The sequence below is a fragment of the Ammodytes marinus genome (assembly GCF_949987685.1).
Source record: "Ammodytes marinus genome assembly, chromosome: 17".
In the NCBI taxonomy this organism is placed as follows: Eukaryota; Metazoa; Chordata; class Actinopteri; order Uranoscopiformes; family Ammodytidae; genus Ammodytes; species Ammodytes marinus.
Window position 1 is genome coordinate 15347003 of NC_137221.1, and position 23409 is coordinate 15370411.

Here is a 23409-nt window from a genome sequence, read left to right on the forward strand (position 1 = left end):
GAAAAAAATGAAAGGAAAAGCAAAGTTCCAGACTCAGTGATAGATGACATCATTGACTTAACTTGGGGGAACATCTGGGGGCTAGACACAGCCCCAGCCTTGAAATAGTTTCTGTTGGTGGGAGATATAGGCCACCTGTGTGGGTGTATTTATTTATTTTTTATTTTTTTCAAAGCAAACTATCCTTTTGACAATATGAACACAGACATTTATTTAAAGATATTTCTTGGAGCATGCAGCTCAGTCACATAGTGGGGCCGGTAATTGGATGCTGAATGTGGTGTATGAAAATTGAATGGGACTGTATGTGTTAGATGTGCTTATTTATTATAATTTAATCCAAATCAACGACGCTCATTTAAGCAATCAAGATGCTGATTGCAATTCAGCGCAATAAAAACAAGTAAACATTGGACACATTTTAAGTTTAAGAGGTGGCACCTTTGGCTCGGATTATACTGTTACATCATCAATGGGCTCAATCTAAACCAAATATAAAGATGTACAGCAGGCTACAATCAAAACCACAATGGCATTTAAAGGGTGGTGTGCAAGATGTGCATCCAGTGTGTAGCCTAACACCTCAAAACCTTTACGTAGAATAGAAACCAATAACTATCTTAATGTGCATATGGACATTTGAGTGTGTGTAAATTAATCTTATAATTTGATCTTAAATGAGGCAACATACACTAGCCCATAACTCAAGGACCTGTGGCTGGCCCCGAGCGTCTTTGCAGACACGCCCTAACCGCCGGCGCTGCCATGCTTCGCGTAGGAGGAGGAGGACCGGGTGAAAGTGGAGCTGAAGAGGGAAAGGGAAGAAAAGCGTCCGTCCCCTGTCAGAAGAATGCGGGGCTCGTCCTTTAGACCTTACGTCAGTCGGGAGTCTTTAACAGGCCGTTCAGACGCGCTGCGGACGTAGACAGACAGACACAGGGAGAGAGAGAGAGAGAGAGCGGTGCTGTGTACGGAGATGACAGCGACGGCACGAGCGGGATGTAGCGCACCTGTGGAGAGCGGCGCGTGGAGCTTTTAAAACGGGACTCATTCCGGATTCAATGCATTTGCACTTCCTCACCAGTGATGAGTTGGCTCCTGTTGTGGATTCTAACTGCAGCCGGGATTCAACAGGTGGGACAGAGGATAGATTTGTAAAAAAAAAAAAATGCAACTTTGCATACAGAGGAGCAGTGAGGTGAATTAATAATAGAAAGTTGTTCTGAAAGTATGCATCTCTGAAGCCGATTGACTATTGAAGGTGCTAGTTACACCATGAAAAGCTGCAAAGTTACTAAAGTACAAAAAAAAAGATTTTAGTTTGCAATAGCCTACTTCTCATTGACTTCTGGCCCTCTTTATGTCATTTTCCCAACTTTTGCTACATCATCACTATAGAGTTGTGTATGTAGTTTATCTGTATGGGGACTTGACATGTGTGCTTGTAACCACATGTCTTTAAGATTACATATATGAATTTAATTACATCAAAAAGGAGTCGGTTATACCTGTAGGCTATAAGAACTACAACTTAATGTAATTTAATTATGACTCCGAAGTGACGGTATCGTTTTGATTGGCTGTTTTCCCTCCGGTTGCTGGCTAATAAATATCCTCCTGATAGAAAGTTATTATGCGGTGTCCATTGTTATTCGTCTGTCGTGTGGATGTGGGCCCAAAATCTACTAGCCCAAAAAGTTAGTGCTGGTTGACTTTGTAAGGCAAGTCTCATTGTCTTGGTATTAAAAAGATAAATTGATAAAGGCCTAATGTCTCTGATATCCCAGACGAGAAGTCCCTCTTGTCGTCATCAATCACTCACTCAATTAACTCAGAGTGAGATGCTGTCAGTTGATTTACTGCAGCTTCACCAAACATCGTTTGTTATATTTTAGTGCCACCTCGTGGTTATAGCCCATAGGCTAAACAACTTTTTTCTTATTGGCTTTTCTGTGTCCCCAATGTTCAATCGATCCTCCATTTATCTATCATCAGTTGTGGATCAGCTTTTAGAAATTGGATGTGTGGTTAACAGTGCCACTAACGTTGCCAAATATGTTGGTTTATTCTATGTTTATTTTTAATTTTGTAGTCAGATGTATGGCCTGCATTTAAGCTTTACAGCAACTGAAAAAGTAATCAGTGGCACAATACACTAAATTACAAGAGTAGTATTAACATGTTATTTTTCTTTAGATGATAATGAAATATAGTAATGCAATCAATTTATTTACTTTGAACATGTTTTAGATAGTGACTACTTGTCCATCACCCCCTGACATTCTTTAGATAAAAGTGTTATCTTTCTAATGGTTTCCCAGCTCCTTGAGGAAGGCTTTGTCCATGCCTGTGCACGTGCATCCAGAGCTCATCTGATTTGTGCAGACAGTGAAAGGAGGAAACGATATCAAACCCGTTTCATCAGTCCCTGTCACTTTTCACAACCGGGAAAGACACAGTTTTCATTTCACTGATTGTCAACATGGCTGCCATTCGAAGTAAACTCTAATTAGAACAATTATTTTGAGATCACCAAAGGGGCCTCTTTCTCTACCTGCAGTCTTGCTCTGAACATGTGCTATGTTATTCCGCCCTGTTTGACAGTAGTACAATACTTTCTAAATAAATTGAGTCAAAAAAGATAAACAGTTTCAGGATGATGACGAGATTAGGCAATGTTATCGTAAGGAACTTGTGAATCTCCTCCACTCACTCTGCTCTCTTTTCTTTGTTGGAGTGATGGACCACTTTTGAGCTGTGTTCTTTTTGTCGATTGTTTTTCTGCTCTGCAAATAATCCTGATGGCTGTATGCTAAACTAACCTATCTGAGAAATGGCTCTGTGGCACGGGCCCGATTAAAACTAATTTATATGCGTTAGCTTTCTGCACCCTAATTCCATTGAAGTGCAGAGAACGAGCTTAGGGATGTGATAAAGGGAACAGCTTGCACACAATGATTAAGCATGTTTCCCCTCAATTCATTGTGGATTAAGTGTGCATGCACATGCGTTGGTGCACTGTGCATGGGTGTGTGCGTCTTTGTGTTTGTGTGTGTCTTGCATGGTTCAGAAGCTCCTTACTAAAGTGCATTGCTTTGCTGTTCCAAGCATATGGAGGTTAGTATGATTTATGAGTATGCAGACAGATTTAGACATCCAATGTCCTGTCAAGATCAGCCAACAGTGTGGCAATTATAACGGAAATGGTGTCTGCTACAGCTCCAGTTTGTCTTAATCAAAAAGACCCTTCATGATTTTATCACTACATCATGGCCATTAAAACTGAGGTACTTTGAATTTCTGCATTTTTCGAAGGATGTAAATGTTCAGTGTATTTGTAGCAGAAATGTTATGTAACTTCTCTTCGCCAGGAAGCCAATCTCAGTTCCACACATTCCCTGAACAACAGCGACCCGGAGTTCATCATTCTGGCATTTTGTCAATCACGCCGTGTTCCCAAAACAAAGCATGGATTTAATTTGGCCTATGTGAAGGGATATTTGTTTAGAAAGTTTCCTCTGCTGAGATTCACTCAGGACAAACCTCCAATTGCTAGGCTGTTAATGGTACTCATGTGGCATGTTTTAGTGAGAACATCTGCTTTTAAGAGCTGCAGAGCTCTTGACTGTGTGATCTTGGCCTCATCCAGCAGCTTGTATGAGTCAAAACAGGCTGAAGAGGGGGGGACAATTGACTTTCCTTGGCAGGATTTTGTAACTGCCCATTTGCAGATTTCAAATATGCGGAAGGAACACTTCCAGAGTTCTAAACACGTACACGACATAGTCATTGATTTAACAAGATTAACTCAGTTTTAATTCATAATTTCTTTACCCTATTTGATTTATTGCAGAGCATTAGCAAGCATTAGCCGGCTGCTATGTATTTCATCCATGGAGGCAGTGTAAGGCAGAGGTGTGTGAGCTCATTTGGATCAGCAAAGGTTGCCAAATAGGGCAGAATGTGAGAGAATTTAGGATTAAGGATATATACAACATTGCCTTACCACCGGGGGTAAAATATGTCTCACATAATAAAGGATGGCATTTAGATTTTTTTGCAAAAAACACAGAGACAGAGCAGTTATGGAAGCCTGTGACTTTGTTGTGAGATAATTTTTTCTATGTGAAGGGGGTTTGTTCATTTGTGATTGTACAGAGTTAAAAGAAAATGAACTGCACACATCATACTGAGTTAAGCTTTTAAGAAAGTTGTAATTTGTGCTTCCCTTTATACACCTAATTTGCCCACTCTCTTCTCTCCAGGCCTACTCCCAGAATTCCACTGCTATGCCTCCTGCAGCAGCCCTCACATCCCCAACGGCAGACCCGTACAACCGGAAACAGTACTGCAAGTGGCCCTGCGAGTGTCCCGCGGTCACCCCCGCGTGTCCGCCGGGTGTCAGCCTCCTATTGGACGGCTGCGACTGCTGCAAGGCCTGTGCCCAACAGGTGGGCCAGGTGTGCAACGAGGCGGACACGTGCGACTACCACAAGGGACTGTACTGTGACTACAGCTCGGACAAGCCTAGGTACGAAAAAGGAGTGTGTGCATGTAAGTGTCACTCACCGAAAAACCGAACCAAAAACAAACAGCAGCTGTCACACAGCAGGGAGAGCTTTTTAGTTTATTTTCTGATGTGGTTATTTTTAGCCTCACTGTCCCTCGCAGCACCACTGACTGTAAGCCACCAGATGTTTTTGCTGACATATACACACTGGTTGTCACAGTAACAACTAATGCATCACATGAACAGCTTTTCAATGTTTCCTGCTTAATACCACAGGCAGCAGCATAAAGTATTTCAGCTTCTTCGATTTGTGTTTGTGTTTTTACTAGTTTTTAACTGCATGATGCATTTTCATACAGATGCAATAAATTAGAAGTCATAATATATAGGCTGTGGATCATTTTACAAACCACATCACTTTTATGATGTTCTTTTTAAGCATTAATAACCTAACCTTAGCCCAAAATAATGTCTAATCTTTCTAAGTTAGACAATCAGTATGTCATTTTTCACACTCAAAATAGAGAATTTGGGGTTGCACATTACAATTTAGTAACTTGGCAACGTTTTGATGGTCATATCATTCACACATACTTCTGTGAAGAAACTTCTCTCTGTCACTGATATTTGAACAAAATAAAAAGTTTTATTAACTGGTTTTTACCTTTTTAAGAATATTTTCATTCACAACAATGGATAGTTAAAGTGAAGGTGTTATTACAGATTATTTTTAAATTTGCGGCAGTGCCTTACATATTTCTATAATATGTGGCCGCTTGTCTGTCCTATCTGCCAGATATGTCGGGAACAGGCTGCGAGCACGATGGAGTGATCTACCGCAACGGGCAGAGCTTCAAGCCCAGCTGTAAATACCAGTGTGTGTGTGTGAACGGTGCCATCGGCTGTGTGTCGCTGTGCTTGGAGTCCAAGCCTCCGAGAGTGTGGTGCCAATCCCCACGCCGGGTCAAAGTGAAGGGACAGTGCTGTGAGCAATGGATCTGTGATGAACCCAAAAGAGGGCGCAAGACGGCACCGCGCCACGCAGTAGAGGGTAGGACACCTCAGGGCGTATATACTGGGAGTGGGACGTTGTGGCCTATGTTTTTCTTTTTTTTTTACACGTTTCAATAGTACTGCCAACCCTCCTAACTTCCTTCCAGCTTTGTGAAATGCAACACAGTTCATGTGTTGGGTCTGAAAACACCAAATCAAAGTGTGCGTATTGAAAGTATTGAAAGAAAACACAAAAACTAGGAAGTCTACTGCTAGGAGTAGAATTGGGTCATTATTCAAAAAAGATTAGAATATTTTAATTGATTTATATATAAGCTTGTTATGTAAACTGATGCTTAGGTTCAAGAGGCTTTTAAAGGACTCGTTACTATCCATGAATAGATGCAGCTCTATAAACTTAATTCTTAGACCAGATGAATATATTGTACATGTTCAAAGGTCAAAATGCAATGTATAAAAAATAACTCCTCTATGGCCTCTTTTTGACTTCCTATTGTTTCAACTACAGTAAATCAACAACTGAAATTAATTCATACAAATAGAACATTTTATATTTATAAAGTAGAGAGAGAGAGAGAGAGAGCACCAGCTGTGTTTGAAATTGGTATTCAAAAAGTCCAGGAGGATCATGAGGTGTGTGTGTGTGTGTGTGTGTGTGTGTGTGTGTGTGCACGTGGTGTGTGTGCGCGCAGGGACAGACCAATCCTTTCCTGTGGAAGCCCTCACACTGTTTTTGGCTCATTGCCAGTCTCCAGGCATTTAGTGCAGCACTGTTGCAGAGGGAAAAATGTGAAAGTAGATCACTTTGTGTTGTGTAAAGAGGACACAAATCGGTTCCAGATTGCTAGGCAAAACACAACTTAAAATTGACGATTTAGGCAGTAGAAATGGATGCAGAGTATGGTAAAAGATTACATACTATATAGGGCAAGAACTGTCTGTACTGGTCTTCAATAAAAATGCACTAGTTCTTTATTTTGCTAAAACTGTATGTAAGTTAAGTATATGGCTTTGTGTTGGACCAAAGATCTAGCAGTGTGATATTTATAGCAGTTTGTAGACATGGCCTTTTTTTACCTCTTGTCTCTATGTTGACCCAGAATCCCCAGCCGAGACCAGGAGCTGGCACAAGAACTGCATTACCCAGACTACCTCATGGGGCCCCTGCTCCAGGACCTGTGGCCGAGGCGTGTCCCTGAGGGTCTCCAACGCCAATGAGCAGTGTGAGCTGGTCAAAGAGGCTCGCCTGTGCACCCTGCGGCCCTGTGAGGTGGACATCACCAAACACATCAAGGTAAGAATCCTGTCAAACATCTAGAGCAGTCAAAAAGGATGATTGCATGATAAAGATAGGACTTTAAAGGTGCACTATGTAACTTTGTAATGTGTCTGTGAAGTAATGTTCATTCTCATAACTGAATAAACAAACTTTTTTTCTCACATTGGAAATTGGAACCCTAGAACACTGTTTGAAGTTAGAAAGCTAGCTATGAAAAGTTACTGTTCCATTGTTTGTTCTTTACAGCACCAGGGCCCACCGGTTTGCTGACAAACATAATCTAGTCTTACGTTTGGTTCCCGGTGCCTCAAAATAATGTTGTTTTGATTTATGATTAATCAAAGAGTTACATGTAGAGTAAATATATTTTGTAAACTAACTGCAGGCTCTGCAAATGTAAACAAATCCCCCTCCGCTGAAAACTGCATAGTGTATCTCTTAAAACGTCCACCCCCCCCCCTTCCTTTCCTTTCCTTTCCTTTCCTTTCCTTTCCTTTCCTTTCCTTTCCTTTCCTTTCCTTTCCTTTCCTTTCCTTTCATTAGCCGGGAAAGAAATGTCTGAACATCTACAGAGAGGAGCAGGCCTCAAACCTCACCATCTCCGGCTGCACCAGCAAGAAGCAGTACAGGCCCAAGTTCTGTGGCGTGTGCACTGACGAGCGCTGCTGCATCCCCTACAAGTCCAAAACCATCGATGTGGATTTCCAGTGTCCCAGCGGCTCGGGACTGACCTGGAAGATGCTGTGGATCCAGGCCTGCTTCTGCAACCTCAGCTGCAGAAACCCCAATGACATCTTCCAAGAGCTGGAGACTTACTATGGTTACCCAGAGGTCATGAACTAACTATACACTCCAGGCTCTGTTTCCTTATGCAGTGTTCTTGTTGTTGTTGCATTTTGTAATGTGTGATTTTTCTTACGGTCTTTTTTTTTTCCTATTGGAAAAATATGTAAATATGAAATATACACGTGTCTCCAAAATGGATTCACAAAGCATGATTTGAAGAATATTTTGAAGAACTGCTTTGCAAATAAAACAAAATATATATATACATTCATCCGGTGAGTGTGTGAAATATTGCAGGCTTAATTTATTTATGATGCTTTTTATTGTATATTTAATAATACATGTAGCACTCTTGAGAGGCTTTAAAGTACAGCCTAGCAGTCGCTTTCTTTAAACTCACAAGTCAACTTAATACTAAAGCTTTGCTGTACATATTTTCCATCCTATTTTATGAAATGTAATAAAAAGGTCAGAAACAAACGCCAAAGACAAAACCTTATCTTGGAACCACACGTTTAAATACGCAATAAAGACAGGATCAGGGAAGATGAGTTACACGTTTTTTTTTATTGTAATTTTTTAATAAATACAAACTGTTATGTCATTTATTTAATGCGTTTCTACAGCATTAGACGGTTGTGCATCGCATCTTTACAAAGCTGTGTATGTGTTCTAAAAAGCTAAATAGTTTTTCTGTAGTGCAAGTACAATACGGGAGTAGAAGGTGTCAGGTAAGTTCTATGGCTATCCTCATGTTAACATGTGGACCTATCACTTCACTCGCCCAATCATCTACCACCACAAAGGAGCATCACATCTAAACATGTGAACAATTCCATGGCACATCTTTGTTCCATTGTGCTTGATTGCATAGAAATCATTGTAAAAAAGAAAGAAATAATTACTTGTTTGTCTGAAGCCATGATCCATTAATAAAGCATACGATGTAAAAAGCATTCAAATTTCCGTTTCAGAATGTGTTTTGATCCATGACAAAGCATACAGTCTCATTGGAATGTATAGTAAAAAATGTGATTCCTGAAGAGATTTTTTAAGTTAATCGGTGAACAAATGTACATGTTTTGAAAAAAAAAAACTCAAGGATAATGGACATTGGCAATGATGAAACAATGTTATCCACTGCATACACATGATATACATGAAGTCAGTCCCTTAATATTTCAAAGTTACATAGCAATTGGTGAGGCCTTTTGCATTTTATCCAAGTGCCTCCCCCTTTTTTTCCTCCACATATGCATCTATGTAAAAATGAAAACACGTTAAAACATTGAAAAATAACTGATCAAACAATTAGTCAGAACAGAAAACATTTACAGTAAGGTATATTTGAGAAAAGCTGTGTCAATATGGTAAAAATGGATAAAAACAGGAAGAGAGGGAATGCAGAAATGGAAATTAAATTTTTATTTTTTTGTTATATGAGCGATTATGAGAGATACATGTACAATCTGGTGTACTTGTAGCCACAGCTTTTTCCAACATTCTCTGCATCGGTGTCCCCAGATGCTGCGTTGCCCCTAACTACACATTCACCTGACTAAAAGGAGCTGAGGAGATTTTTTCACTTGAGATATGTTTGAGTCCCTCAGAATGGACAAAACTAAGCATACAGTTGACCCTTTACCTCTCGCTCAAATGACATCAGATTTAAAATGGGGGCATCTCAGCTGCACAGAATAATCTTAGCAGGTGAGTGTCCATTGTGCGTTTCTACAATTCCAGGTGTGCTATCTTTGCATATGTGCATACTAGGAATGCGTGTGTGTCAGTTAGAGGCAGCGCAGCACTAAGCCGAAGGGACCTTTGAAGAGGTTTGGGTGTGTCTTGGGAGATTGGAGAGGCTCTCACTTTAGCAGGACACTTCGGTGGACTTGGGCACGGCTTGGTCCACCTTGCCGTCCATGGAGCCGGCCGTGTGGGAGCGCGCACGGCTGCGGTTGCCCTCGTTGGTGTGCGAGCGTGAGCGGTTCCCCTCGTGAGTGTGGGAGCGGGAGCGGTTGCCCTCGAAGGACGTGATGCTGGCGCCAGAGGCAGTGCGGGACCGGGCCAGGCGGGTCATGCCGGCAGCAGGCACTAAGAAGGGGGAGAGGAGGAGGATTGAGTACATGCACTGCTTTTTAAAGGAGCATTTGTACTGTTTACTTCACCAAACACATCTCAGAGCTATAGCTAATTGTTTAACTTGCAGATTAGGATTTCAAAAACCTATAAGCATACAAAATGCAATGTATAGTTCATGTTTATGTAGTAGTATTGAATACCCAATTTCATATTATACAGTACAACACAAATGACACCGTGACACAGGCCATTTTACCTAAAAAGTGGCAATTTTCTCTTTTTTTAATTCAAGTAAAGTTTAGAATGTCACTCGGGTGGTTTAAATCTAAATGCTTCGTCCGCTAATGTTCTCTGCACTCTCTCTGTGTGGTACAGTAAACATCTGGCGTCGACCTTAGGCCGAGTCAAAGTTACACCCCAGTGAGCATAAGGGTCAATTATTAACCAACACCGAGGGGGGAAGAGGAGAATGTAAGGCCAAAGATCTTCATCTCACCACAAGGTGGCAGGGTTTTTATATGCAACTGTGTAGGGAGTGGAGAAAAATGTAATCTCAACACTTCTTGAGAATTGCTTGTGACCATGGTAAACAAACAACAAAAGCAATATTTTGAAAGCCTTGACTACTTACTGTATCCCATGCCTTGAATGAAGTACTTGAAAGCTTCTGTCAGTTTGGCAGGCTGCAAAAGGAAAACACAAGGAGCGAGATAATCACTCCTCTTGCCTTTAATGATCACACTTTTTGACATTTTTGTATACACAACATTGGCTTAAATCCTCATCCGGCAGTTTACTAAGCAGGGTCTGAGATATGACAGCTGCTATGAGCAGGTGTTGGGCAGATTGGAGGATTACAATATGACAACTAGCTACTAGCTAATGCACTTTAGATTAACATTATCAGTGTCTGGCCAAGCCGCTATTTCTGTCACACACACAAACAAACCCAGCCATACACACCTGGTCAACCTGGGGCATGCCTCCGCAGTCGGACATCTGGAGAGAGAAGAGGAAAACACAAAAGAGGACATTGCATTAAGAGTGTTGACGCTTGTACACTCGCACAGCATCGGACACACGCCATTACCCCCCATTACTCTGGACACTTCCCATTTGGAACACACCAAAACACCTTGTCACCGCCTCATCTGGTCGGTGTTCCTAATAGACCCCGGACAGTTAACCACAATAAATGGCACCCATTTTTAGCTCTCGTAGCCATTTGGTTTTTCGGTTGTGGATCATAAAAGGTTGCCATAGGCCAATACAAGTAGGTCAGCTGCAGCATAAACGCACGTCGCCTCTGAGGACGCATTCAGCTTTTGCCTGCACCCCTGGTTAATATGTCACCGGGTAAATGCTGAGCCACTGGAATCTTATCAGCCGATGCCTTTCCATCAAGGCTATTATAATCTGAATGAGGATATGAAGCAAGGGGGCGGAGGGGGAGAGTGTGGACTTTACCTTGAGCAGGGTAGTCTTTGTTGGGTCCAGCTTGGTGTTGCACTCAACCTGTGGGTAGGAATAAAACTATTGAGATCATTTTCTCCTATGATTAGCTAACATAGTGTTCAGGTTGAATATATACACTGATGTGATAAAAAAAAAGTATGCATTTAAAATGTAACATATTGTTAAATATAATTTGAAAATAATGTGTCACCTATAGTCCCTGGATATGGTTAATAAACACTGACAGAACAGAAAGGCTGTTGGGGTATTTGGGGCCTCCCTAAGCTAAAAGCAGTAACGGATTAAAAAAAACGACTCTGGGTCACTTGATTTCTGTTCCCAACTTTGTTCTCGTCTCTAAGTCATGTTAGACTGTTGTCCCTAAGCGTTAAATCTTGGCCGTAAGCAGGTGACTTAAGTGAACTCAAAACACGTCCCACACGAGTTTGTGTGAAGTGGTGTAACCATTAGCATTGGAGCCTGGCTTTCTAATGGTGGTGTATAAGATGGCGCCTCAACTCACCACAGCCTCCACAGCAGGAGAGCTGTCGCCAACCACCAGCAGAGAAGGGCACCTGAATATGGGAAAGACATAGCCTATAGTTACAAATCAGCATTGGTGAAATATTATGCAAAATATAATATTGTGATTTAAATGAAATATGTTGCCTGATGATAACAACTCACTTGAGGGTTCTGACGTGGCTTCCAGGGACTGGCCTCTCAATCTCCAGATCCCTCCGGCTGTAAAAGAGAGACATTATGTTAGAGAAAGTCTCCAAATATTTTTAAATGGATTGTAAGTTAAGATTCTAAAAACCAGTTGCATCCTATAGGTTGGACTCTACCAACAGTATTTCTGGCCCTGGAATGCCCAGTTCAAATGTTGCTTCACTGCCCATGTAAACAACATGTCAACGGATGTTTTCTTTACCTTTCGTATGCCTTGACAAAGAGATGCAGGTTGAACTGGTTCATGTCGTTGAGGATGTGGTGGCGGTATGTTCCCACCAGGTCCTGGTTGTGGTGGATCTCCTCCTGCAGGAGACCAAAAACACAAACACTCTAAAGACCTGGAAAATCTAGTTAACAGACACACTAAACAATGTATGTTAAGAAAATAAAAAATCTAAATGCTAAAAATCTTAATGAGAATTTGAATCCATACCTTTGAAAAGAGGTGGGTGATGATCGTGTCAGGCATGGCGTGAGTCAATCCGCTGAGCTGAAGAAAAAAAAAATAAGAAAAAAACACAATTGACACACAATTTTCCTTTAATGAAGCATTTATCTGTTTGTTAGCTCTGCCACTCAGCAATCCTCAGTCACCAGCTAACTAAGTGTGCATGTATGAGCTGTGTCACCTTGTGTGCAGCCCAGTCCATCCATCCCTCAGCACACGGGTTGATGTTGATGAGCAGCAGACCCTCTACCATGTTGGGGTAGTCAATCTGAAAACACACACACACACAACATGAAGTTTGTGATTTCTTTCTGTAACACACAATGTCACATTTGGCTACCTATGTGTGTGGGGCATATGGGTTCAAGTCTTTGTTTAATTGAACTCATTATGCGTCATCATTTCTAATTGCATTTCAATTTCATTCTAAATTAGGTGGCATATTCTGTGTCACCTGTCTGAAACTCATTGTGATTGCTGCTTATTTTGGCCAAGATACATACTTGATGTCAAATGGGCTCGTTAAATGCATAAACATACTGCACAATGACGCACATTTGATTTCGTTAAGTCACAGGGATGGCTGCAGCAAGGAGTTAAAAGTTGTATCTCTTTGTCAGCCTTGTGTCAACAGAGTGAAGACTTCCCAGTGAGCACAGTGTTAGTGTTGAGCTGCTCTGGAACATTCCTGAGGCTTTTCTGGCTCAGCAGGCTCAAGCAATAAGCGGCGTTATATTGCCAAATTCAGCAACAACAAAAAAAAAGCTAAAACATTAGCTGGACCCTAATAATCCAAAAATGATTACAGCTCATAATTATCAAGCCTGGATGAGAGAGAGGGGTGGAGGGACTTACGGCGAATCTGGTCAGGATGTAGGCCCCGGCTCCGATGCCCATTCCGATGACAGTCTTCAGCCTGCGCGTGGACATACACGGATACTGTTAGAAAAACACGCTAGAAGAGATCCTAAATTTGAGCGTGAAGAGTCGGTGTGAAAAACTGCAGCTCAATTTACCCAAAGTGCTTCATCACCAGTGGGAGGGTCTCAGCGACTTCGTCCATGGAAGGGTACTCATATCTGGGGAAACAATAAGCATATTTCTTTTTCAAACAATTAGTTAACAATTTATTAATAACTTAATCTAATCACTGATCTATATTGCTCCTTATTGTTGCTATTAATAGTTATCTATCCGTTCACTATCTGTTTCCCTATCATGTTCAGTCCAGGTATTGTTATCATGAGGCAAAGTCCCACCAATCAAAGCAAGAGATTAGCCTGAACGAGATAAACACATGCCGGTACAGCACGCCTGTCAAATTAGGTCGTCTTAAGTATACCCGCAGTGATCTTACCTGTCGGGTCAAAGGCCACAGACTGCTTGACATACATTAAGAGTGTGAGTGTGTGTGTGTTTCTGTCAGTGTATGTGTTTCTGTCAGTGTGTGTGTGTGTGTGTGTGTGTGTGTGTGTGTGTGTGTGTGTGTGTGTGTGTGTGTGTGTGTGTGTGTGTGTTTCTGTGTGTGTGTGTGTGTTTCTGTGTTTCTGTGTGTGTGTGTGTGTTTCTGTGTGTGTGTGTATCTGGCTCACCCGGTGGAAAAGGTGTTCGCTCCCTCGTGCTGCCCAGGGGCATTTACGTGACAAACAGCAAAGTGCTGCATGATCTCAGCCATGTCCTCGTGGTTAAATAGCGTGTCCCAGCAGGTTTTGTCTAAAAAAAAGGGAGGTGGAGGTGGATAAGTGATCCTTGGTTGATAAGCAGAAACAACCTCAGCTAACCTTTAGAACAAGTGCGTGAGTCATACAGGGTTTTCTTTTTTTTTGTAAAAAACATGCAGGTGTTGTGCCTCATTTTCCTGAGACCGTCCTAAAAGACTGTCAGTGGTAGTAAGCTTGGAAGAGTGCGATTACGGCATTGTGATAGACTTAGCAATAAAGAGTAAGCTTCGTAAACCATAATCTGATCCCACATAGTAGTACGCTAATTGATAAACACAACAGCAGATGATACACGTCGTTGAGGCTGAATTAATAAGAGCTGGGCTTACGGTTCAGTCCGATGTCATGATAGGTGAGGAGCACTGGTCTGTCACCCTTGGCAGCCCCCTTCATTGTACAGTGGATTCTTCCATATGGAGTCTCCACATCATGCTCCTATTAGGTGAAAAAAAAATTCAATTCAACAACATTCAAAAGCACACAAATCAAGGAATTCAGCTTTAAGCTCAACAGAGTGATATATCAGACCTGAATAGTTCATCACCATTTAACATGACAGTTAACCACACAGGATTTTGCAATGAGTGTTTGCAATGATACATTCACACACTTTGATATGGCTTCGTCTACTTTTGTTGAAGTTTCAAAACTCAAGTCAAATTATTCGACTGCCAAACTATTTTTTAAAGATTTTCTACACTTTCAAAAATCTACAAAGCAAACAAATCATTGTCTATTTCGTGATGATAACTCCAAAAGAAGTTACTGTCCAGTAGGCTGAACAATGCAACAAATCCACAGGAAACTACAAAACATTTCAATAAAGCCATCAGTCCACTCACGCTGACTTCAATCTCAGCAACGACAATCATTTCCACATCAGAATCGTCTAGAACCATGTTTGCAGAAGAGGAGTTTGACGCTGCTCGCTACTGAAATAAACGTGCTGTCGCAGTGTTCTCCCTGAGCTACAGATTCAAATGCTGGTCAGGCTCGTAAGTTGTTAAGCCCAGCTCCGAGAGCTGCGTTTTATACCCCTGCTGCTTACCAGCTGGCCTAAGCCCACCGCATCCCATGGTGCCTTGCAGGCTGGTCAAAACAAGCTAACCCCACAAGACGAGATCCTGTAATTGGATCAGCCAATTGTCAGACAGAGGGGCATTGGCTACACGCTACAGAGTTCATGTGAGTTACTATGTGTATGTTTTATCAATGGAGAGTACATAGTGAACGAATTAGGGAGGAGAATAAAGTGGTTGTTATTCAGCAATATTTCTGGGAAATGTTTTCAAATGAGTTGCTGGAACAAATGTCTCTCAAGACTAGAAAGAGCAAAACAAATACTTTTGATGACAGTCATAAAGATTGCTTGAAAAAACGCCATGAACAGATTAAACAACAGAAGCAAGACAGATGCATTTCAATGTAAAAGCTTTAACTTGAAATGCTGTTGACTTATTTGTTTTAAATACATACTGTATGTATAAAGTTTTGCTAATAAAAATACTGCCCCAAAATGGTGACTCACGGTGGGGGTAGTTCTCCAACCAGTTTTGACTGCATGGGATCTGTTCTTGGGGAACATCCAAGAAGCCGTAGAACCTATTTACCGAAGCAATGTGCACGTAAACATCTGAGGATTCACCTCGGTCCACCTAACCTCTGCCTTTACACAACTCACAACAACAATGTACGCTACACAGAAGAGATAATCTGCAAGCGCATACTTCTACATTTTTTTTTGTATGCACGTTTATGCATGTATGGAAGAAACAAAAGGGGGGAAGTGGATGCATTTGGTTGCTGGTGTTTGTGTGTATTCATATTCTTTATTGCAATTTAAGGAGTCAACCCTTAACATGGTCACCCTTAACTTCACTAAGTAAGTTAGTTAGTCACTAACTGTTGTGAGCTCAACTGGTACAGAGATAACAAAGCTTTTCCCTGGATCGTTCAGCTCATTTAACCTATCGGTGTGTGACACAAAAGACCATCAGAGAGCTTAGAAGGGGAATTAGCTCTTTATTTAGGACTGAATAAGATAGGTGAGGGAGAAGACCCATATCTCCTCACAGGCTGGATACTTAGGGAATATGTCTGAGCGCTATCAGTGGTGCTGAAAGCCCCCCTCTACCTAGACCCTGTAGCACCCACTGACCAAAATGTGTCAGCGTGAGTGTGTGTGTGTATGTGTGTCAGCGTGTCAGCGTGCCGGAAAGGAAAGTGAAAGGGTTAATGCGTTTGTAGCTGTTTTATCTTACAAACCCAATCCAAAGCGAGTTTCCATCACTTTCAGTAGCTGACTGAATTAGCGGAGACAGAATTAGATTGTGGGTAATCTAATAACATCACGGTAGATGAGAGGTCATCATCATCCCTCAAGATAGATGAACCAGTGCAACAGCAGCTATGTTGATTAATGGCTGAGTAACTCTTTTTTATCTACCACTAGATAGTACCAGATAAGCCAAAGTAATAGGAATATAGATTATAACAGTATGTGGAGGATACCCCACCAGGAACTGTCAACACACAAGCTCCAAATAACAAACCTGGGTTTTTTCAGCTGGTGGGAATAATAAATGCTGGGTCTTATTTATTGCATCTGCGAAACCTACCTTAATAACCAGCTGCTGCACAGCCTCCCTCAGGCCCTGCAAAGGAAATAACAGAGTCATGAAAATATAAACAGTAACTAATGCAATGCTATCACTGAATGCATGTTCACATCTATGTGGCCTCTGCCATATGAGAAAAATAATAATAGTTACAAAAGGGCAAACGATCAATGATTTAACAGCATTATTTGTAGAACGCAGTGTTATAGCGATTAGGACAGGGGTCAGCAGACTACTCTCAGCTGTGTAAAGCGTTCCCCGCAGTCCAACTAATGTCCAGTCATTGAAGGGAGTCCTATTTATTCATCTGATGAATAGTTAGTTAGTGTGATATTTAATATCATCAGATGGTATGTTGCTGATCCAAACCCAGGTGCACAATGGGGAATAGCTAATTGTCAGATTATGCATGTCCCCCCCCCCCATTTTTTCCATTTTCTAATGAACTGCTGCACCTCTATATTCCCAGTGCTCTCCGAGTTATTATAGTTTCAGAAAAGAGATACGACTCATACATTCTCAATACCTCTATTGTGATGCATATTTTATGGTGTGTATTGTTCCTTCAAACAATATGGTTTTTATTCTCACTGTGGTGACTTTTACCAAAATAATCAATCCTCATTTGACTTTGGCTGATGGCTCAGATTCAGGGCAGAACAATGTCAGAAAAAGTAAATTTACAATCATTTGTGTGATACCAAACTAGAAACTTGTGAGGCATTAATCTGGCAAAGCTAAGCGATACTTGAGCATGTCGGAACACATTTTCAGGAGAATTATCGTCAAATGACTGTGTGACTCAACATACCGGCAGTTCCCTGTCGACGGTCAGCAGGTGTGTGGACTCAACCTGGATGTGATCCATTTCAAAAGAGTGGCAGAGCCTGGTGGACAGGGAGAAGAGAAAGGTTATAGTGACTGACTGCTTCAACCTGTGTTTTTAGAGGTTTGGAGCCTATCAAAATGGACAAAGCCTCCTGTTACATTGACAGTGTTACAGTGTGTTCTTTCCACTGAACTAGGGTAATTTTTCTTGCTGGATCCCTAAAAAAGGTGTGGCATGGGTTGGCGGGCAATACTAGGGATGGGCGTGTTTTCTTGTCTACACAAAGTTAGTAAAAAGGAAACTGAAGTACAAACACACACACATACAATAAAAGTTGTACAGACACTGGAACATGCAGAGACTGGCCCTGTGATCTACACTAACACGCGGACCACATAATGGGCCACACCTGTGAGCCGCGCCACAACAGGGACACATGGACCCACAGTCGAGGAGACACGCAGAGAGAGAAAGTCTCTCAGACAACCAGATTGGAACAATAAGACAGTCCCTCCCTTATAATGGCTTCAAGATTGAAGCTATAATTTAAAAAAGAGAACGCCAGCATCCAGTTCACGAAGAAAGAAAGAGATTGAAGTTGAGAAATAAAAGGAAAAAGGGGGGAGTGTGAAAGACAAGGCAGGCATCAACTTGTGCTTGCAGATCATGATTCTGTGTTGGAATGAGAGCGGGCAGGCTGCGACTCTGCATGCAAATCAAATGAGCCAGCTAAGAGGGCTCTTTGTCCGCTTGGCACCAGTGGCTCCTGAGAACCAGGGGACCGCCATCCACTCTCTCTCCCCCTTCACTGGCCGACACACACACACAAACATAAACAGGATGCAACAGACACCCTGCATCCCATCAAAACATCCCAGCCTCTTTTCATCACTCCGCTGCTGGCTTTCCAGCTCCGTGTCACTTTTCTGTTTGTCTTGGTTTTCTGCTTGGGTTCCGAGTAGACGCTATGTTTGCTCTCCCTCTGCTCTTACCATCTGTTTTGTTGCCCTCTTTCTTTTTCATTAGGACTTTGTTTACAGCCATGGCAGAAAACAGCTCAACATCCATTTAAAGGGCTGCAGTGTTCCGGGTGGCAAGACAGAGCGAGTTGATCTATAAGAGGAAGCGATTCATTATATTTTCAAATATGTAAAATGAAAGCTCTCTGGCAGAATACGCCCTGGAGACACACAAACACACACACACACACACACACACACACATATCTCTGACTGAAAGAACATAGTCCGGAGCCAGCCGGATCCCACAATAGCACAGAGGAAGAAGAGGAGTATCAAACAACAGGTTCATTTTTCTGTCCCGGCCTTGGAAAATATGGCCGCCACCACACTGCAGGGGCTTTGTTGAAGAGGACAAGGAATCAGCCCCCGCTGAGATTCCACAGCCATGTGATAATAAGGCCTGTTCATAATGGGGAGAAATGAAACAACCCAGGCCTTTTCAGATTAGAAAAATGAGGAAAAATCAGTTGCATTTATCAACATTAGGGGGGAGCTTATTTGGAGCCAAATGGAGTGCATAGTTCCTCTGTACTTGGCCACCATTGACACCTGTTAGCAGGTGTGGAGAAAGAGAGAAAGTCTAGCTGGTCAGACTCAGCAGGCTGAGGGACATCTAGGTCTCCTGCTGTTCAAACCTGCAGTGTGCCTGAGACCATTCGCCTCGCTGAGCTAATGTTTCACCTGGCCGAGAGTATTCACCTCACAGGGTCCTCAGTCCAAGAAATGGGATGCTAGTGAATCATTTCATGGATGTGGAGTCAAATAATTAGCGAGGGAAATTATTGAAAATATACATATAAATGATGAAGAAAAAGACCTGTTTTGTTTCTTTAACAGTATGTTTCTTTCCGCACGCTGTCAAACGCTCACATAGATCAATACAAAAGAAAAGTGATGTTTTCGCAGTGCTTCTCTTTTCTCACAGGGATTTGATGTTGCTGGCCGCTGTGGTTTTTTTTTTTTTTTTTTTTTTTTTTTTTTTAAACTGGCTTCACTCCAAACTGGGGTTGGTGTGTCATTGGCAACATTTGCACGCTGTCTTTAACCAAGGCAAACCAGTTACTGCATGCATACAGGTATCCGAAACTTGCTTTGGTTGCGATTACCCTCTCGTTCTTTGTCTGGCTCTGGGGGGAGCAAAACAGGCTTTTCACTGAGACAGCTTCAGCCCTGGCAGAAGTGATACTGTGTTGTGCAATCACAGGAAATGGGGTGGGGGGGGATATAGGCCTCGGAATGATCCGAGATGTGTGGCCCAAAATCTGGCGCATCACAAAGAATGCCAAATTCCACACTTTATGGTGAAATACTTGTCACTACGTACCGTTTCACCATTTCTGAAGAAACCGGATGATAAAGTGCACTGTATAGCAAACTCCTTTACCTGACTATATTAGTCTGAACTTAGCACGCAACTGTTATCTCATTACATTTTCAAGCTATGAAAACAACCATTATTCTCATGATTGGGTTGTTTGTGTCGATTCCTGAAAAGCTGAAGATCCAAAAGTTTCACTTGACACGTTGGCAGCATATAATGTGGTTTGACCTTCAGAGGGACCACAACAACAACAACACAACACTTGTGCAGGCCAACATTACGCATCAGAGCTTGTTTACCACAGTAAATCCAGAGATAAGACACACACTACTTTAAGCCAGAACATCAAAGTTATAAAACAGCATGAGCTCAAACTCGTTATCTGTCTGGCGAGAGAGACAGAGAGAGAAAACATATGTACTGATGAGATTTGCACATCTAGTATTTATTTTTAGAGAGACAAAACAAGGCTAGGCCATCCTTCTTCCATGTAGTTTTTTTTAAAATCCAGGCACATCATCCATCTGCAGAAACAATGATTGCTTCCCTAATCTTTGGGAACTCGCCTAATCTGTCAAATCCCTGGTTCTGAAATATCAGCAGCACAGCAGCAGCAGCAGGCCTAAGCTGACACAGACCTACATTTGCAGATTGTAAAAGATATCCCAACACTACAGGGGTGCTATACAGTACGTTGGCGAGTGGGGGTCAGGGTGGTTTGAAAGGGGGATCATCACTTCAAAAAACATCGCTGACACAGTCACTGGTTAAAGCAGCCACACTGCTTTCATAATCTTTCAGACAGGACTGGAGACAAGGCCTTAAATTGTGGCATGTCTCAACATTTTTTGAAAAAAACTGCTGGAAAATTAAACACAGCTTGCAAACAGGTCAGGTCAGGACACATTTTATTTTGGCAGAGTGCCATTACTGTAATGTAAAAAAAATAAATGTTTTAATGTTGCCAGCTCCATACACACTACACATCCCCCCTCCCACATGCATTCTCCTGTTTGTCTTCCAAAAGGTTTTGTTATGAAATTATTGCTCTCATAATATTTTGTAACATTTGTCAAAAATGCATCCTGCTCCTGAAAGTGTGTGGGTGGGGATGTGCGGGATGTGCGTGTTTCCACAAGCACGTGGGAAACATATGTGCATCCATGATCAGTCTCCTCTGCCTGTTTAAATGCAACACAGCCCTGCCTTACTATAAATACACAATACAGTGAACATAAACACATAAAAACGCTACATAAGAAGTAAAAGTGCAATTAAAGCAGGTTTTGCATATTTTCTTGTGCACACAATCCATAGACTTGTTCTTAAACATGAGCGACATTTTGAGGTTGTTTTCTATTGTTTAAGGGGAAAAAATATGTATAACAAAAGGAAAAAAGAGAAAAACTGCCTCACTATGAACTGAAACAATAATTGTGACAGCGAAAGAGGAATAGCAACGTGATGAGAAACTAACAAACAACCACAGACAAAGGAAGCGCCTGCAGTTCAACTAATGAACTTAAAAAGTAAGTTAATAATGACGTGAAGCAGGAACCCACCTGTTAGTTTAACTTCTGATTGTCCTGTGATGAAGTCTCCCAAAAGAAAAAAAGTCCACGAAAACTTTTTGTTCAATGTGTGTCTCTTTTCTTTTTTCAACCAGCGCAAGTTGCTGCAGTAACAGGAGCGTCGCTTTGTTTATAACGTGCGGCGTGAGGCGGATGTATGAGGGAATTTTATAAAGGCGTGGGGGCGGGCAGCCCGGCCCACTTTCGACTCTGCTTTTCTCTATTGGGCCATAGCAGTTAGGGGGCTTGCTGCTCGACTCTTTCCAGCGGTTGCATGATGAAGAAGCTGATCAGCCCCCCCTCCACACACACACACACACACACACACACACACACACACACACACACACACACACACACACACACACACACACACACACACACACACACACACACACACACACATCAGCCCCCCCTCACACACACACACACACACACACACACACACACACACACACACACACACACACACACACACACACACACACACACACACACACTTTTTTCCATTTCTGTGTATTTTTCAGCAATATTTTATCATAGGGTGTGGTTCTTGTCTCTTCACACGGTAGCTGAATAAACAAATTTGCTGTAGGCCCTTAGTGAGGTGAATCGTGTTTCATTGTGTCACACTGGCTGTGCCATCGTTGCCACCCAATTGTATGAATCATTTTGAAGTTGACTTTAATGCTGAGCAGGCAATTACCTTTGTATACCAGAGTTCATATTTCCACTACGAGGTGACAGGGTGTGGACATGAATCTTGGCAGGGTTGTTGTCTTTTTTTCACGTCACTATCCCGTAAACTATAATTAGTCATATAACGGTGTGATGACATTTTATTTCAGATGTGTCTGAGTCATTGTTGGCTGAGTGACCAGGCCCATAAGCAGGGACTTTTCCAGAAATACAGAATTTCAAACACTGATATTTTTAGGGGGGTTGTTGGCCCAACATTATTTTTTGAACTCCCTGATCTAAATTTATAAGACATTTGGAGAGCGAAAATTGGAGAAGGTAAGCTACATCCTGGACACAGTGGTGGGCTGTACCTGCTCCTCCTCTCTCATCTCAATCATCTTCACTCTCCCTCTTTCTCTCAACACCGGGTCAGATATTTGCATACAAATGTTACCAACCTCAGCTAGGACACCTAATATTAGCATGAATTCCAACCCTTTACAGAAATTGAAGAAAAAAAATTGCAGTCTACGGAAGAATGCTACTGAACTTTAAGCAGTTCTCTTTAGTAGAGCTAGATAGCCTTGATTAAGCCGGCATGATTTATTACATATAGATACGTACATGTAGATCAGCTAACCAAGTTGGTACGCAATGTCTTTGCAGCACTAAAGGCATCACACCTATACTATATACCTTCGATAGAATACCTTAACGGCAGGACAATCATGGGTGTGGCTGTGTGAGACGGGGGATCTAGGAATGCTGCCAGGCCTGAAACATTGAAAAAAGGCCAAGAGGAGAAAAGTCTGTACAAAGGGAAGCCCGTCCCTCTGTTCATTTCACACTGCTTTCCCTGGATTTCACCCTGTCCAATCAAAGTTAGCTTGTCCCACAGATGCAATAATCAATGCCCTAACTAAGACAGTTTGCTTCCATGTGAGCTGCCATGCTGATTTTACTTTGAGGTCAAGCATGGGAGACATGTTATCAACAATCCCCTCTACAGAGTGACTTCAACTAGATATCCAGGCTGAAATAATGAATGTGTTGAATGGCCTCTCTGTGGTTCACCACCCTTTAAGAGCATGCAGCACATGTAATCCGAGTGTTGAGGTGTGTGTGTGTGTGTGTGTGTGTGTGTGTGTGTGTGTGTGTGTGTGTGTGTGTGTGTGTGCGTGTGCGTGTGTGTGCGTGTGCGTGTGTGTGTGTTTGTGTGTGTGTTTGTTTGTAAATGCAGGCTCAGGCAGCATCTTCTGAGCATGTTGTTGTCAGATTCCACATCCATTTACATGCTAAGCAGGCACTATTACTGCAGGGCGCTGCATGGAAATTTC

General features: G+C 42.0%; 2 protein-coding genes across 3 annotated transcripts; one reads left to right on the plus strand and one right to left on the minus strand.

Annotated features, from left to right (window-relative positions):
• The first annotated feature begins 845 nt into the window (after positions 1-845).
• Positions 846-7988, plus strand: ccn4a (cellular communication network factor 4a). The gene is made up of 5 exons (XM_080044909.1): positions 846-1134; positions 4266-4554; positions 5307-5561; positions 6625-6818; positions 7347-7988. The coding sequence occupies exons 1-5, from the start codon at positions 1087-1089 to the stop codon at positions 7644-7646; spliced, it is 1086 nt and encodes a 361-aa protein (XP_079901035.1). The 5' UTR covers positions 846-1086; the 3' UTR covers positions 7647-7988.
• Positions 7989-8624: 636 nt separating this feature from the next.
• ndrg1a (N-myc downstream regulated 1a) lies at positions 8625-21522 on the minus strand. 2 transcript variants are annotated; one of them, XM_080044907.1, is made up of 17 exons: positions 21383-21522; positions 17460-17535; positions 16649-16684; positions 14360-14465; positions 13902-14022; positions 13326-13388; positions 13165-13225; positions 12491-12577; positions 12295-12351; positions 12061-12164; positions 11814-11870; positions 11650-11701; positions 11139-11186; positions 10635-10670; positions 10303-10354; positions 9459-9683; positions 8625-8848 (listed from the first exon to the last, which is right to left on the minus strand). In XM_080044907.1, exons 2-16 carry the CDS (start codon positions 17514-17516, stop codon positions 9460-9462), a joined length of 1161 nt encoding a protein of 386 aa, XP_079901033.1. In that variant the 5' UTR covers positions 17517-17535; positions 21383-21522; the 3' UTR covers positions 8625-8848; position 9459. The 2 variants fall into 2 exon arrangements, with proteins under 2 accessions (XP_079901033.1, XP_079901032.1); XM_080044906.1 differs by lacking the exon at positions 8625-8848 and having other exon boundaries at positions 9000-9683.
• Between the last annotated feature and the right edge of the window lie 1887 nt (positions 21523-23409).

Coding starts and splice junctions, on each gene's coding strand:
- ccn4a (XM_080044909.1), top strand. CDS start 1,087: ATGAGTTGGCTCCTGTTGTGGATTCTAACTGCAGCCGGGATTCAACAG. Junction 1,135..4,265: donor CTGCAGCCGGGATTCAACAG/GTGGGACAGAGG, acceptor TCTTCTCTCCAG/GCCTACTCCCAGAATTCCAC. Junction 5,562..6,624: donor ACCGCGCCACGCAGTAGAGG/GTAGGACACCTC, acceptor ATGTTGACCCAG/AATCCCCAGCCGAGACCAGG.
- ndrg1a (XM_080044907.1), bottom strand. CDS start 17,516: ATGGATCACATCCAGGTTGAGTCCACACACCTGCTGACCGTCGACAGG. Junction 13,389..13,901: donor GCGAACACCTTTTCCACCGG/GTGAGCCAGATA, acceptor TTGTTTCCCCAG/ATATGAGTACCCTTCCATGG. Junction 11,871..12,060: donor TTTGTCAAGGCATACGAAAG/GTAAAGAAAACA, acceptor TCTCTTTTACAG/CCGGAGGGATCTGGAGATTG.